The 15,178-nt window shown below is 47.5% G+C and overlaps 1 protein-coding gene across 1 annotated transcript in view; it reads left to right on the top strand.

The window, feature by feature from the left end:
* The window catches only part of EPHB1 (EPH receptor B1), a 447,427-nt gene extending 432,612 nt beyond the window's left edge, over positions 1-14,815 (top strand). Inside the window, exons 13-16 of the mRNA XM_036877356.2 lie at positions 999-1,148; positions 7,725-7,918; positions 9,798-9,953; positions 13,357-14,815. Coding sequence (XP_036733251.2) covers positions 999-1,148; positions 7,725-7,918; positions 9,798-9,953; positions 13,357-13,465 — 609 coding nt within the window. The 3' untranslated portion in view covers positions 13,466-14,815. The remainder of the gene's footprint in view (positions 1-998; positions 1,149-7,724; positions 7,919-9,797; positions 9,954-13,356) is intronic.
* Positions 14,816-15,178: the final 363 nt, after the last annotated feature.

Raw genomic sequence — 15,178 nt, 5'->3', positions numbered from 1 at the left:
GGAGCCTCCTGCAGAAGTCTGAGCACCCCATGTCCCCCTCAGCCTCATGCCCACCACTTCCCATCCTGTTAACAGTACATTTTAAGTTGTTTTCTCATCTGCCTCTCCACTCCCTGTGCAGCATGAGGGCAGGGCCCCTGGCTGACTCACCTCTGGGACACCCACTCCTCAAAACAGGCCAGGCACAAAGTAGGGCTCCTTGCCTCACACTGACAAACGAATGAACGGTTGGCGATCCAACCCCTCAGTCAGTGAACAGGCCGAGGTCTGGCAGACATGCAGAGAGCCAGGGCAGAAGGCAAGAAGGACAAAGGAGCTGAGAGGCCCTGGGGGTGTGTGTGTCCAGCCTCTGGATGCCGGCCTCCACGGCAAGACAGCCAGCATGCTGAGCCCTCCGCACTGGGGCCCTTAAGCCCAGCACAGCCTGGGGCCATCTGCAGGCCGCAGAGTGAGGACAATCTCCCCACAGAGGTGGAAACCAAGGAAAATGGGGCAGGGGCAGCATGGTGTGATCTTGTAGTAGGAGGCTCTTCCTGTCTTGTTTGGCTTCCTCCTGACCCGGTGACTTCACAGTGGCACAAACACCACCATGCCCTCCATCTCACGGCTCGTGTGGCCAGTGTCACATAGTGCAGAATTTCATGCTGCAGTGCACTTACAACAGCCACCACACCCACCTCTCCTCCCACCCCCGCAGCAGTGACTTTAGATTCAGCACACAGGGAACTGGGGGACAGACGCAGTGTCAGTGGCAGCTGTGGCTCTCATTGGTGTGCCCACACACACGGTGGGAGACCTGCACAGACCACACAGATGCCCCTCAAGCTCCTCTAAGTGGGCACAGGAGCGAGGTTTCCCATGGGACACAGGCCATCCTGGCTGTCCTAAGTCACAAGAAGTGAGGGCGGGGACTGGAAAGGATGTGTGTGCCCAGTGTATTTCACCTGCCTTCAGCTAGAAACCTGACATGCAGACTGACCAGCTTCTCCTTCTTCCAGGGAGGGAAGATCCCCGTGAGATGGACGGCTCCAGAGGCCATTGCCTACCGCAAGTTCACTTCTGCCAGCGACGTCTGGAGCTACGGGATTGTCATGTGGGAAGTCATGTCATTTGGAGAGAGACCCTACTGGGATATGTCCAACCAAGATGTGAGTGTCAGCAGCACCTGGTGGCCACAAACCCCCATGCAAGGGATCTCATAGGCAGTGGCATGCCAACCCCTCCTATTGTTTTCAGCTCAGAGCCTCATAACCTGAACTTGTGGTATCCAGGGATCCCCTTGGTACCAATGTTTGAACTAATCAAAGAGCCCAGTATGGAGATGAGACAGTCCCAATGATCTGAAAGCCTGTGAAGGTGCCATGCATAGACCAGGCCCAGAAGGAAGCAGGAAATTCTACCCTGCTTCAAAGTGCCCAGCCTGTGTGACCTCCTTCACCACGTAGGACAAAGGGGAAGCAGGTCTGACAGGGGACCTGGCTTCCAGGCCTGCTCTGCCTCTGACAGATGTGCTGCATTGAGCCAGCTCTCGTTTCTGTTTAAAACTCATCCCTCTCAGCTTTAAAGAGAGGAATTGCAGAAGGCCCTTCTTTCCTGAAAATCTGCTCTTCTGAGAGCCTGTATCTCCTCTCAGTGGAGGAGGGGCTGAGCAAGCTTCCAAAGCTGGTCAGATGCAGACAGGCCACAGTGGGGGCTCTGCTCAGTGGGGTCATCAACACGCTCCCAGCTGCCCTCAAAGGACAGGGGCGGGAAAGGAAAGAGAAGAGTCATCTGGATGCTTTAAGCAGAGGCACTTGGTGGGTAAGCCAGATGGGACCCTGTAACTAGGGGGGAAAATATTTTCCCAGCTTGGGGCAAAATAACTTTGAACCGAAATCAGTCAAAGGGAGGAATAAAGTGGGAGAAACCCATTTATAAGCAGTTGTCCACTTCTGCTCACTCATGTCTCATGACCTGGCTGCAAAAAGGGACTCCACCCAGCCTCTCCAATCCAGATATGCCTTTGCTCCCCCTTGGAAACACCTATTGATATGGAGACACACTAAGGCCAGGGGAGAGATTCTGGAAATATTGCAATTTTACCCACAGACCCTTTGCACCACGATTACTAAAAGGTGAGGAAGCCTTTTGCAGATGATTTGCTTTGACACACCCCCAGCTGGAAGTCCTAGCTGGATGTTTCCGTTGCCTTTGACCCTATTTCCTGGGCCCACTCCTGTTTTGTATTTTCAATACATACTCTCCCCTTGGGGCTGACAGAATTGCAGGTTGCAAAGTCTGTATGCTTTGTTCTCTACTTACTCTTCCTATCACTTTGGGGGCAGTTGTTACCTTTCTCAACTTATAAGCAAGAGGAGGCAGGGCTCTGCAGCCCTGGTTCCACTGGGCAACCAGCTGTGCCGTAAGTGCCTCGCACTCAGGTGGGCTTGGGGGCACTGGTTAACTTGAGCAGTCTGCTCTCGGCAAGCCCTCTATCCATCCCAAGGTTTAGAACCATAGCAGCTGCTCAAAAGATTGAGCAAGATGGTGCTATGAGAGCCCAGAAAACAGTCCTGGGGAGACTGGAAAGAGGAACCAGGCTCCTGCTGTGACACTGTGACACTGCTCCCTGCTCCCATGGGTGCAGTGGTGCCAGCCTAGAGCCGGTGAAATTGCTGCCTCCTTAACCAGGTCCCAGTGCCAGCCATGTGTGGAGTCTGGATCCTTTATTATCCGTGATTAGCCATGCCTCGCATGTGCTCCTGTAGCGTGTCGAATCAGTAACTGTTAGAACTGATGCCGAGGCTGCTTTCATGAAATCAGCTGCACTCAGGTTCCGTCCATACTGCCAGCTAGATGAGTAATAAATGTTAGCCCAATAAAGCAGACCCATTTTGTCCTGCCCAGAGACTTTAATCCGATTAGCAACAATTCAGCATGCATAGAATGGATTATGAAATTGTCTGATAGGTAAGACTTGACATTTAAGATATTCTCAGCAAATGCATTCACCTATGCTGAAAACAAGTGGAATTGCTGCTATTAGAGTTCCAGAATTCCCAAGTCATTCATTCAACAAACACTCCTTGTATGCTAACTGTGACTAAGCATTCACTTGTGGTTCTGTTCTTGGGGGGTTTACAGTCCAGTGGCACATACATAGGGCTGTGGGGACATTGGGTAGGGAGGTAAGGAAGGCTTCCCAGATATCTGACGCTTGAGCTGAGCCTCAAAAGGAATAAGGGCATGTGCAAAGTGGCAGTTTATTCTAATTTTGTTGATTTTTCCAAAATAAAGCCCCTAAGCATTGTCCCAAGTGCAATTCTGCTTTCTGTAGATGGTGGAGGTAACTTCTGCTCATTCTGAAAGCTTCTTACATCCTGGCCTAGAAGAGAGTCAGGAGGGACTCCCAGTGGCTCCAGCTGCAGCCCCTCTCATGAGAAACCACTGAGGTGCTGGCAGTAAAGGATTTTACAGACGACAATTGAAAGGCTTTAAGGGAGAGAATTGCAGAGGCAAGTCGGAGTGCTGGTAATTGGGCTTCCGGAGCCCAGGAAGGTCTTTGAACATGTACAGAGAGTTTGTCAGCCAGAGAGCAAACTTGGAAGTTCTGCTGCTTGGATCTGATTGACAGACATAATGAGAGTGGCAGTGTCTGTGGAGAGGAGCTGTGGTTTCACTGAAACATCAGAGCTCAACTTAACCCCCTCTGCCCTGGTTCCTCCACGGCTCTGAGCTTCTCCGCTTTACTCTCCCACCTGCAAAGTCGAGCAGGTGCCACCCATCTTACTATGGGAAATCTGTGTCTGGGCACAGCCAGGAGTCCACTGGGTAAGGAGATAAGAACAGCAGGGTGAGGAGAGGGCCCTGCTCCTCTCCCAGAGGCGCTCCAGTCACCTGGCCCAAGTGTCTGGAGCAGCTGGGGTCAGACCACCTGCTCCTGTCCCCACCCACGCCAACACCTGCCATCTCTGGGTATAAGTGGGACAAGACAGTCCCTCATCCCACACAAGCCCTGTCCCTTTAGGCTCTAGGGGGTGTGCTTACACTGGCCTTCAGTGGCCCAAAGAGTTGCAGCCATTCAGAGTGAGACAACGGCCTGCTCTGTGACTGCTGTGAACTGGTTCTCTCACCTCCACACCCTTACTCTCACCTTCTCTCTGGAAATGCCATGTGATCTGATTGCCAATCTTCTCAGCATCTATTTATTTCATCCTGTTATGGACCAAAGAAAGGAGGCCAGGGCTTATTCTAATTTCAGTTCTGCTCAGAAAGACACCCCATGTCCCCAACCTTGGTCATATCGTTCTACATGATTCAAGTGTGGTCGCTGGTGTGTAGAGCCATCACATGCCCAGACTGAAGGTCGTTCTCCATGCCCCTTCCCTATTTTCCACACCTGCTAGCAAGGCAGACATGGCAGAAAATGGCCCCAAAGCTCATTAGAGGACCGCAATTATTCTTTTGAAATAATGATGTTTTAATTTGATTATAAGTTATAAATACTCACAAAATTTGGAAAACACCCAGATCCTTAAAAGGAGAATAAAAATTTCCAAAGGCATAACACTTCAGTGACAGACATGAGTAGATAAATGCTATCCACACATCAATTAATGACCTAGATGGTTTTTCCTCTGGGGTGAAAGGTAAACCACAGCATCAACTCAAGTAATAACAACAGAATTTTGTAGAAGAAATAGCAAATGGACTAAAGTCCCATTTTGGAAACATGAGATTTTACATGGGAAGGGGTTCTCATAGCTATCCTCTGTGCTAAAAAGTGAGAAATAGGGATGTGGAATTCATTAAGTCCCTACTGTGTGCTTGGTGCTTTTCAAATACTATCTTTCTGGATCTCTAAGTGACAAGCAGCAGAGAAGCCCTCTTTGTGGAGGAGACCTTGACTGAAATAGATGGGACAGAAATGACAGCCTGCATGTGACAAAGAGATTCTTTCTACTATTTAATGCCATGACTATTTTCTCTATTTAATCTTTTGAACAACCCCATCTGTGCAGTCCCAGGAAGTCAAGTGACTCTCCCAAGGTTCTGGAGCTAGTAAGAGATGGCCCTAGGATTTGAACACCCCGGCCTCCAAGGTCTTTGGCCCTCACTGCAGTGCCATACTGTCACCAACACGATGCGTGGATCTGCGCTCCTGGCTGACCTGCAGGGAGGAGGAATCAATGGCTCTTTGATGCCCTCTTAAAAGAGACCAAAAGAGGAAATGCAAAAACAAACACTGGGACCATCTTCCAAAATTTCCAATTTTGGTGGAGTGGTGTACAGAAGAGACAAGGGAACAGTATCTGCATTGCATTCAGTCCCGAGCTTACTGGCAGGAGACTCGGCACACACCTGGGTCCCCCAGCCTCTTGATGTTCTGCCATGAAGAGGTCAGCTGGTCACACCATGGAGCTGTGCCCATGCAGAAGGGCCCTGACTCCAGGGCTCCCTCCTGTTACGGGCAGATGGGAGAAAAAGTTGTCATGGGGAAATTAGCATGTTGGGCTCTGGCATCAAATAATCTGAGCAGAGACATGCCAGCAGTTTAGGGGAACACAAGCCGCCCTGCACTGGAAGAGCTTAGAGGCCCCAGCCCTGTGGACGTTGATTTTGGCCCGCCTGTTGGCCCCATCCAGCTTGTCCTTAGGCACTCCAGAAAGATCTCCTGGGGCCATTCAGTGCGCAACCCCACTTGTCTCCACAGTGAGACAACCCCACTCTGTGACAGGGTGCCTCAATCTGGCTGCCTGGAAAAGGCTGCCAGTTAATGAGCCTGGCGGATGGAAATGATGCCTGGCTGCTGATCCTCATGGATTGTTTGGTTTAGCTCCATATCCCTGTTTCCTGCCATGAAGACACCAAACAGCTCCAAGGACTGCTGCTCTCCAGGCTGAGGTTACAGTGGCAACCCCACAAAGGCCTAGGAAAAGGGGGCTTCGAGGTATTCAAAATTTAAATCAGATACCCCTGTAATTTATTTCCAGTGCTGTCATTTGCTAGCTGTGTGCCCTCAGGCCAGTGACTTCACTCTTTGCGCCTCCATTTCCTCATGAGGAAAATGGGGCTGAAATGCCCTCCAAGAGGATAGTAGGTAATTTGATTGACAACAGTTTGGCTGAGGTAAAAATCTGTTGGTGGTACAACATATTATTCAGAAGTGAATGGTCCCAGTCACCAGTTTTCTATGTAGTGATAATCTGGGCATGGTTTATAGGCTTATTTGTTTTTCCACTATACTGAATAGAAGGAATAATAGATCTTGATTATTTCTAATGACTTCAGGTTATCATATTATTTCAGGCCCTATCTCATGCCCTATATACTGTGCCTAGAATTTGTAAAAATATAAAGTGATTGAAAATATTCATTTTCTGACCGATTCACAAAGTTAAAAAAAAAAAACAAGAATAATCAGTTGAAATGAATCTGACATTTTTTAAAATAGGAAAGTAGAAGCAAAAACACCTGAAAATCCCTGAGCTCCAAATTAGTGCCTTTATTGTGTAAGGTGCTTTAACTGTTCATTTTAACATAAAATCAATGTGTAATTATTATAGAAAATAAAAATACAAAACAGGAAAAAGAAGAACATAAAGGACACTTATGTTTCTACCTGCCCAGAGTCAACACTGTTAACTCCATGGTATCTATCCTTCCGAGGTCTTTTCTATGCCTGTGTATAATTATTATTTTTTGTTTCATTTCGATTTTTGCTTCTTACAAAAGCAAGATTATGCCATACCTGCAGTTATGGAGCCTGCTTTTTTGCTTAATGTTACAATGTGAGCATATATCCATTTCAATAGGTACATGTTTGCAACATCACTGCATAATATTCCAGGCCCTCCATTGTATTATGAGGGAACCATAATAAATTAATATGTTTATCACTGGGCCATTTACAATTATTTTTGCTAGTGCAAAAAGCACAGAGATGGCAGAATTGATTTAAATGAATTGGAAATAAAGAAGTAAAGACTAAAAAAGCTCTTACAATGATATGAAAGACAGACAAAAGTACTTAAAGATCCTAAAATCCTTATGAAACTACCTCCTGGAGTCTGAGAAAATCACCAAAGCCTGATTGTAGATATTCCTTTTGAGCCACCTGGTATTCTGATTGTGGTCATGATACTGAACCAGTTTGTTTAACTAAATTATCTTTACTCCAATTTTTGTCACTGCCTCAGAAAGTTACGGCAAACAGTGCCTGGGAAGCATCTGGAGGGCCCCTGGCGTGGAGTGGGCTCCCCGTTAAATGCTGGTTCTGTCCCTCCCCTTCTCTTCCCTTATCAGTGAAAGGAGGAGGCCACCACAGACTTTGGTGTGCATCCTTTATAAATAGCGCGTTCATCAGGTTTTCCCTGTGTTGTTTCATCGCACCTGGTGCCACCAGCTGCCATAAGGCAGAACCGGGCCCAGTATCCTCTTAAAGGGAGGAGAAGGTCCAGCCATTCATCAGCTCATTCTTCAATAAACATGTACAGGGATGTAGTGTATGTCAGGCCTTGTGCCAGGTGCTAGGGACACAAAGGGACGATAAGATATGGTTCCTGCTTTCTAGGAGAGCAATCAAGGGGGGAAAACCAAGCGCACATAAAATCCATTATGGTGAGAGGTGTATGAGCACAGAATGAGGGCACCAGGGTCAGGGAGGCTCCACCCTTGGGGGCTAATTTGTGAAGAGCTGGTGTCTCATCACCCAGGCACGCTTGTTCCCATGTGTGCCACTGCAGGTCATCAATGCAATTGAGCAGGACTACCGGCTGCCCCCACCCATGGACTGCCCAGCTGCTCTGCACCAGCTCATGCTGGACTGTTGGCAGAAGGACCGTAACAGCCGGCCCCGCTTTGCAGAGATAGTCAACACCCTGGACAAGATGATCCGGAACCCAGCAAGTCTCAAGACTGTGGCCACCATCACCGCCGTGTAAGTCCAGAGGGAGGGCATGGTTCTAGGTGCGCTGGCCTCACCACCAGGGGTGGGCTGATAGCAAGGCTGCTCGCCTTTTGGCTTGCTGAGAGCAAAGGTGAGGTGGCTGAGCTGACCTCCTCATGGAAGACATTCTAAGACTCTACCTTTCTTTCTCTCTCCCATCTCACTAGCATATTCCCTGCCTCTGGCATGGGCTATACATAGATATTAAGGTACCTGCCTGGGTTTCCACCTTCCATTGGCTTCAAATGGGCTGGGCACTGGGCTCTGCAATAGTTGGGCATATCTGATCTGACTGGTATGAGGCCCCAGTTCTGGGAGAGCCTGTTTCCAGAAGGAACCCTGTATGTCAACCACACTGGTCCCCAAGGCAGGGGGAGCTCAGGTATGAGGCCCCACTTCTGGGAGAGCCTGTTACCAGAAGGAACCCTGTCTGTCAACCACACCGGACCCAGGCAGGGGCAGCTCAGACTTGGATCCTTGGCCACTCTAGTAGCAGGTAAAGGCCCTGATCACCCTGAGACAGAACTGACTTTGTTAAGAGTAAATGCACGGTCAGCTCCTTTCAGCAACTGTCAGCTATAAATTACTCATCTCTATTTACAATGTTAACTCATTTATTAATTCCTCTTGTCAACCAAAGTGTATTAGGTGCTTGTGTACTAAGCACTGTGCCCACTGCTGGGAGTATAGAGTGAACAAGTGAGACATGAGCGTCGCCCTCGTGGAGCTTAGAACCATTTAGGAGTGACAGGCATTAATCAATGATCACCCAAACACATGCACAGCTGACACCTTGATAGCCACTGTGGCAGGAGGTGTGTGGTGTTTGCAGAGCACTTACCTTGATCTGGTGTCAGGGAGGCATCCCTGATGAGTGTCCTTTCAGTGGAGAGGTGAAGGGCAAGGATGCATTCACTGAATGAAGGGAAGGTGGGAGTGGAGGGACAAGGGTTCCAGGCCAAGGGTACAGCACGTGCAGAGGCCCAAGGTGGGAAGGAGGCTGGAGAGGAAGGCAAGGATCAGATGCACAGCACCCTTTAGGCCCTGCTAAGAATTCTGGGCTTTATTCAGAGAGTACCCCTTGAAGGGTTTGAGCTGAATCGGGGTGACATGAGGATTATTGACATGATCACATTTCATTTTTAGAAAAAGAGCATCGGGCTACAGTGTGGACCTTACATTGAGGGGAACAAGCATGCATGAAGACTGGTAGGAGAATATTGCAGTAATCGTGTGAGAGAAGATAGTGTCTTAATTCAGGGCAGAGATGTGAAAGAAGTGGATGAATTTGAGAGATTCTGGAGGTCAGATCTTTAAGATTTGGTGGGGAGATTGGCATGAGTGTTGAGGGTTGAGGGATATGTCAAGACAGCATCCTGATTTCTAAATGGAGTAGCTGGGTGCCTGCTTTGAGAATATGCCAGAGAAGGTCAAGGGTGAGCTGTTCTGTTCCATTTATTTCAATTAACTGAGGAACCAGGAAAAAAACTGTTATCAATAGATTTGGGGAGATTGCTGTGAGCTTTCTGTATTTCTTAAAGGACCATATCTTTGGATGGTGAAGCTCCTAGATTTCAGTTTACAAAGGAATTGTGGGTCTTCCCTTCCTTTCAGACTCCATTCTGTGTCAGTCTACCTATCTGGGCTGCCTGACATGTGACTGGGCCCAGGGGTAGGGAGATTCGCCCTCTGGGCTTCAGAATCATGCCAACTCAGGCTTCTCTCAGAAGGAAGGGTCAGCACAGGGCTCCCACAGTCCTCATCCTGTCAGGGACGCCGCCCTCCATGAAGTCTGCCATCTGCCCAGAGCGCAGCTGTCACCCAAACACCTCCACGGCTGTGGGCTCACCTGCTCTTCTCTGTCCCGCAGGCCTTCCCAGCCCCTGCTAGACCGCTCCATTCCAGACTTCGCGGCCTTCACCACCGTGGATGACTGGCTCAGTGCCATCAAAATGGTCCAGTACAGGGACAGCTTCCTCACCGCCGGCTTCACCTCCCTTCAGCTGGTCGCCCAGATGACATCAGAGTAAGTGACAAGCATCGTCTGTGTCTAGCCTGAGCGTCGGAGTCAAGGCTCCCTCCCCACTTTTGCCATGATATGAGTCCAGATTTCTGGCCTCACTGCCTGGAGCTCAGAGGTGTTTGGATCACCTGATTTCTCAGCTCCACGTCTGCATAGAGCTAGGCCTGGTGGGGGTGCACCCTGGAAAGACAGAGGGGCGAGGTGGGGAGGCCAGCCTTCATTCTGGGCCCCAAATGAGAGTTCTTCAAAGTCGTAGCCATATGTCATTTGCCTAATCACCAAGAGTCTCTTCTCCATTTAAGTTTTTAAACTCAGCCCATCAAAGAGCAACCAGATGGAAAGAACACAGCCAGCCAGCACTTAAAGCAACATAGCAGGAAAAGGCACGGCACTGATTCAGCAACAATCTCACACGTGAGGAGCTTGGATTCATACTTGTAAATAAGCATACATTTCACTCCCCACAAATTATTACCAGTCTGCAGCTCCCACAGGAGTATGAGGGAATACAAAATCTAAAATTATTAAAATAAAATGTGAGCCAGAAGGAGTCTTAAAAATCCAGGAGTCCATCATTTCCCCAAGAATATTCTGCAGCACCAGTTCTTGGAAATGTTAATAGGTTCTCCTTGGAAAAAAGGTCCCACGGTCAAATAAATTTGTGAAATACTGTGCACTTTATCACCCATTGGAGGTTCACTACATATATTAGCATTGTAAAGGCCACGAGAAATCCTGAAATACAAAAAACCATTTAAAATGATTAAATACCATGGAACCATTTTGAGGGGCAGGGTTTTGTGGAACTGTAGTTTGGGAAATATTTATCTAGTACCCTTTCCATTCAGTGGATTCAGAAAGGTGGTGAAGTTAATGTCTAAGGATTCAAGGCTCATGAGTGGCAAAGTAGGGCTACAGATGGCTTTCCTGACTCCAGTTCTATATCCTTCTACCAGCCCACCATGCGGTCACAGTGTTCCCCTACTTTGCTGCACACTGGAGCACCTGGGACTCTTAAAAAACTACTGATGCTGGTTTTCACTCCTAGATCAGGATGTGGTGAGACCTGGACATCAGGACATTTAAAACTCTCCCAGTGATGATTCTAATGTGCAGCAAAGTTTGGGAACCACTGGACTAAAGTTGGCAAGGGTCAAATTTTGAATTCACACACACACACACACACATACACACACACACACACCCCCCCTAGAGGGGACCTCATCAGCTGCTCACACTACAACATGTACTGACAGCACTGGCCTTGGCCTGCAACACACATTTCCCATGGTAGGGCATCATTGGTTGACCAGGCAGTTGGCAAACACTTATTGATGACCTACTATGTATCAGGCACAGTGTTAGGTGTCAAGCTTCCCTCATGGGGCAGACCAGTTGCTGAGTCCCAGCAGAGAGGGGTGTTCATCTGGCTCCAGTAGTTGAGCCTCAGAAGCGTAGCTTCTTGACCATGGGCCTTCCGTCCTAGGCTCCTGCTGTGCAGCCAACCTTCCTGGAGCCAGCTCCACCTCTCTGAGGTTTATTTGTGCCAGAAATGGTGGAACCACCAGTTTCTCCAGGGAGATAGCCTGAATGTGCATCCAGCTTCAGACCCACTAACCACCAGAATTCATATTTTTAAATCTGGGTTCATTTTTCTGTTGATGTCTAAAAAAGACAGTCCCTGCCATTATGAATTATTGTCAGACACCAAAAATAAAAATAAAATAGAAGCACTTCACCGTGAAACACCAGCTTCTACATCCTGCAGAGCTAAAAATGGATGCCCTAGATGATTGGAAAGCTGGGTTCAGGGGCAGAAGTGGGTGTCCATGCTGGCGGGGCTCCCCTTGCTGCACCCTGATACAGCTGAGCAGGGTGGGGTGGGGGGACATTGTCACGTGATTCCCACAAATGGAAGGAATCAGGGGAGTAATTCCGTCAGTCCCAGAAGAACCACGTGGAAAAACGCCAGGGGAGAACTAAAAGGAAAGTGAAACTGAAAATTAAGGCATTTAGTTCAAAGTAAAAGATGTCCACATGCTATTGGAGCAATGCAGTTAGTTTCTTGAAAGATAAAAGATGGCAAAAGAATATGAGCAACTAAATAAAACAGATTGCAGGACAATTTGTGAATTCAAAAGTCAAGCATGCCTCTCAGAAATGTTTGCTGAAAAGACATGGCACTTGGACAATCCAAAGCAGCTGCAGCCTGCCATTTGAAAGGAGGGGTTCAGGAGAGCTGAGGCATTGTGGATGGAGGTCCAGCGCAGGGTGCTCTGCGTGGCTCTGGTGCACGGAGTATAAAGCGATCTGCTATGCTGGGGACAGAGGCACGGAGGGAATATAGTGGGACCTAAGAAGAATTCTGAGAGCAGCCCTGCAGTGTGGCTGAGAACCAGGTAGTCTCGATTTTGAACACCAGCTGTACCACCACTTGCCTGCTGTGTGATCTTGAGCACATTACTTAACTTCTCTGAGCACTGCTTGCCTTGCCTATAAATGTGCACATAATAATAGTGTCCATCTCATTGGTTTGTAGTAAGTGGAATAGCATATGCAAAGCACTTGGCCTATTGCTTGCCTACAGGATGCCCATGAGAAATGATTGCTGTTAAATTATTATCATTGACTTTGAGTGTTTTGTCTATTTTCACACAGTGCTTCCATGGGTGTAAATGAGGTGGTATACGGCTCACAGGAAGCCCTCAGGCAATGCTATATACTGTTATTATTAACTAAGGAAAGATGCATGCATCTCCCCAAAATCAAACATAAGCCATGAACTTGTTCATTTTAAGACCACAGCTTAAAGATGAGTTTAATCCAAACCCCTATCCTAAACATATTGGCTTCCTGCTTGGACAGATATTTGAAAGTTATTTTAAGATCACCGTTCTTAAAAATTCATGGCATTAAAATTCAAACAGAGGCAGAAAATGAAAACTCAGGGGAAAAACATCAGAAAACCAAGCAAGCCCCACATCTTTTCAATCTCAGTGGGTGATCACTGATTTAGGCAGAAAGCACCACAGAATAACTGAAGCCCCATTCAGTGTGTGCTTGGAGTGTCAAAAACAAAATAACCGAGGAAAGTTCTAGTCCACCTCAGATCAAGGACACAGTGAAGGGGCTGTGCCAGAACCCACAGGTGAGGATGACGGCTTGACACTTCCAGGGTTGTCTAAGTTGGGGACAGGGGTCACTGCATGGAGAAAGTGAGATTGAGCGAGAAAATATCTAGGCCGGTGTTTGTTAAAGACTCAGGTAAACTTGGTCTCGGTGGATTTTAAACACTTTTATTTGCCTACCCAACTATGTCAGGAGCTTGTCATCTGTGATGAGTTTTGATCTGTGAAAAGCTGCCCTAACACTAAAGTACCTTCTTTTGTGGCTTTTTCCCTCCTAGAGACCTCCTGAGAATAGGTGTCACCTTGGCAGGTCATCAGAAAAAGATCCTGAACAGCATTCATTCTATGAGGGTCCAGATGAGTCAGTCACCAACGGCAATGGCATGAACTCTCATTTTCTGTGGGGAGGAGAGGAAGGAAGAGGACTGGGCTCAGGGGGCACCCAGAGGTTGACCACTGTGGAATGTTCCGGAGAGACTGGCTTCTCAGCTGAGAAATACCTTACATCAGTGAAGAATAAACTGGACCTGCTCCTAATAAACAACCTCAGTTTCTTGGTGCCAGAAGCTTGTGTGAGATGCTGTGGGAAACCAAATATATAATAATTAAAATATGGAAAGAGGTGAAGAGAAAAGAGTATGCATCGGGGCACCAGTAAACCCAGCTCCCAACCTCAGTGAGCTGGAATCATCCATTCACAGGAAGAAAGGGAAGGAGGTAGGAGGGAAGAAACTGAAGCAGTTTTCCATTTCCTTCCTCACCAATGACATTCTTTTCTTTTCTCCTTCCGTACTCCTCCCCAGGAGTCTGCCCCCTTCCCCCACACCCATTTCCCTTTGCTCATGACTCGCGTAGGGACGTTTCTTCAAACAAACCCCAGCTCCTGAGTCTCCAGATGTTCTGTCAGTTGCCAAAGGACTTTGCTGACCACTGCATGGGGGATCCGACCAATTCAATTAATGTCTTCATATTGAAGAAGAGATGTACCTTCAATGGAAAACCTTGTTTTTCTTTTGTTTGCATTTTCTGCAAAAAGGAAAAAGAAACCACAAATTGGGAAAAACAAAAAACAAAAACAAAAAAAGAAAAACCTGTTTCCGTGTGCAAGAGCACACGTATGTATGTCTGCGTTATAAAGTGACTGTGCTTGTTCATAACAGATGCAAACAAGAAAGAAGAACTGGGAGGTCTCTGCCCCTGCGAAGTCCAAAGGGGCCGGAACATTCTGTTGGTTTGGTTTTCTTGTTGGCCTAATTGGCCTATTGGCTCAACGGGGAGAGAGGGTGGAGTGAAAAGTAAAGTGAAAGGAGGGAAAATCTCTCAAGAGCTTGCAAGTCCAGACAGGAAACAGGTGAGGGGTTTGAATTGGATGCAGTGCGGGCCATTCTAGAATGACACTGACGGATTAATTATTCTCGGTGACATCTGAAGAGAAGGAGGAGGAAAGTGTTCCTGGAGAATGTTCTTCCACATCCCTGGAATCTGTAAGGCAAGAGGTGGCAAGGGATAATCCTTCTTACCTTATCTGTGGACTGGATGAAGCCGTGTGGCATCCGAAGAATGTTTCAAATGTGTCTGTGTTTCTCTGCATTCCTTCTTGTATCTCATTGTTCAATTCACTTTTGTAAATTCCACCTAACATTTGAATATTTTTGATTTCTCCTTTTACCTGAATCTCCTTGCTAATTTTATCTGTCTAATTAAAATGAGCAGAAGCATGTCTGGGTTTACATAGAATGGTGTCCGAGTGTATGTTCCCAGACCCCAGTGGGTCTGTCCTCAAGTTACAGGAGAATCCCTAACTGTCCTTCTCCCCCCTAATATGGGAGAGACAGAATATATCCCAGACAGTGGTACTCCCATGAAGCAGAATATACTGGAATCACTCTCACTGATGTGACCCAAAGGAAGAACTGAATAAATATGAGGCTCTGAAGCTTCAAAGGTATGGCTTAAGACGTCACTGGCAAATAAACATAAACAATCACAATTATGCAATATCAGCCCTGAATGCAGTTTATACACTTCATTTGAGAAGTTCAGATCCAAGCCAATTGTGTAAAAGCCACTAAAGACCACTTTGGACTGCTTGCATGTGGT

The sequence above is a fragment of the Manis pentadactyla genome, chromosome 1 (assembly GCF_030020395.1).
Source record: "Manis pentadactyla isolate mManPen7 chromosome 1, mManPen7.hap1, whole genome shotgun sequence".
In the NCBI taxonomy this organism is placed as follows: Eukaryota; Metazoa; Chordata; class Mammalia; order Pholidota; family Manidae; genus Manis; species Manis pentadactyla.
This window is presented reverse-complemented; position numbering and strand designations above follow the sequence as displayed.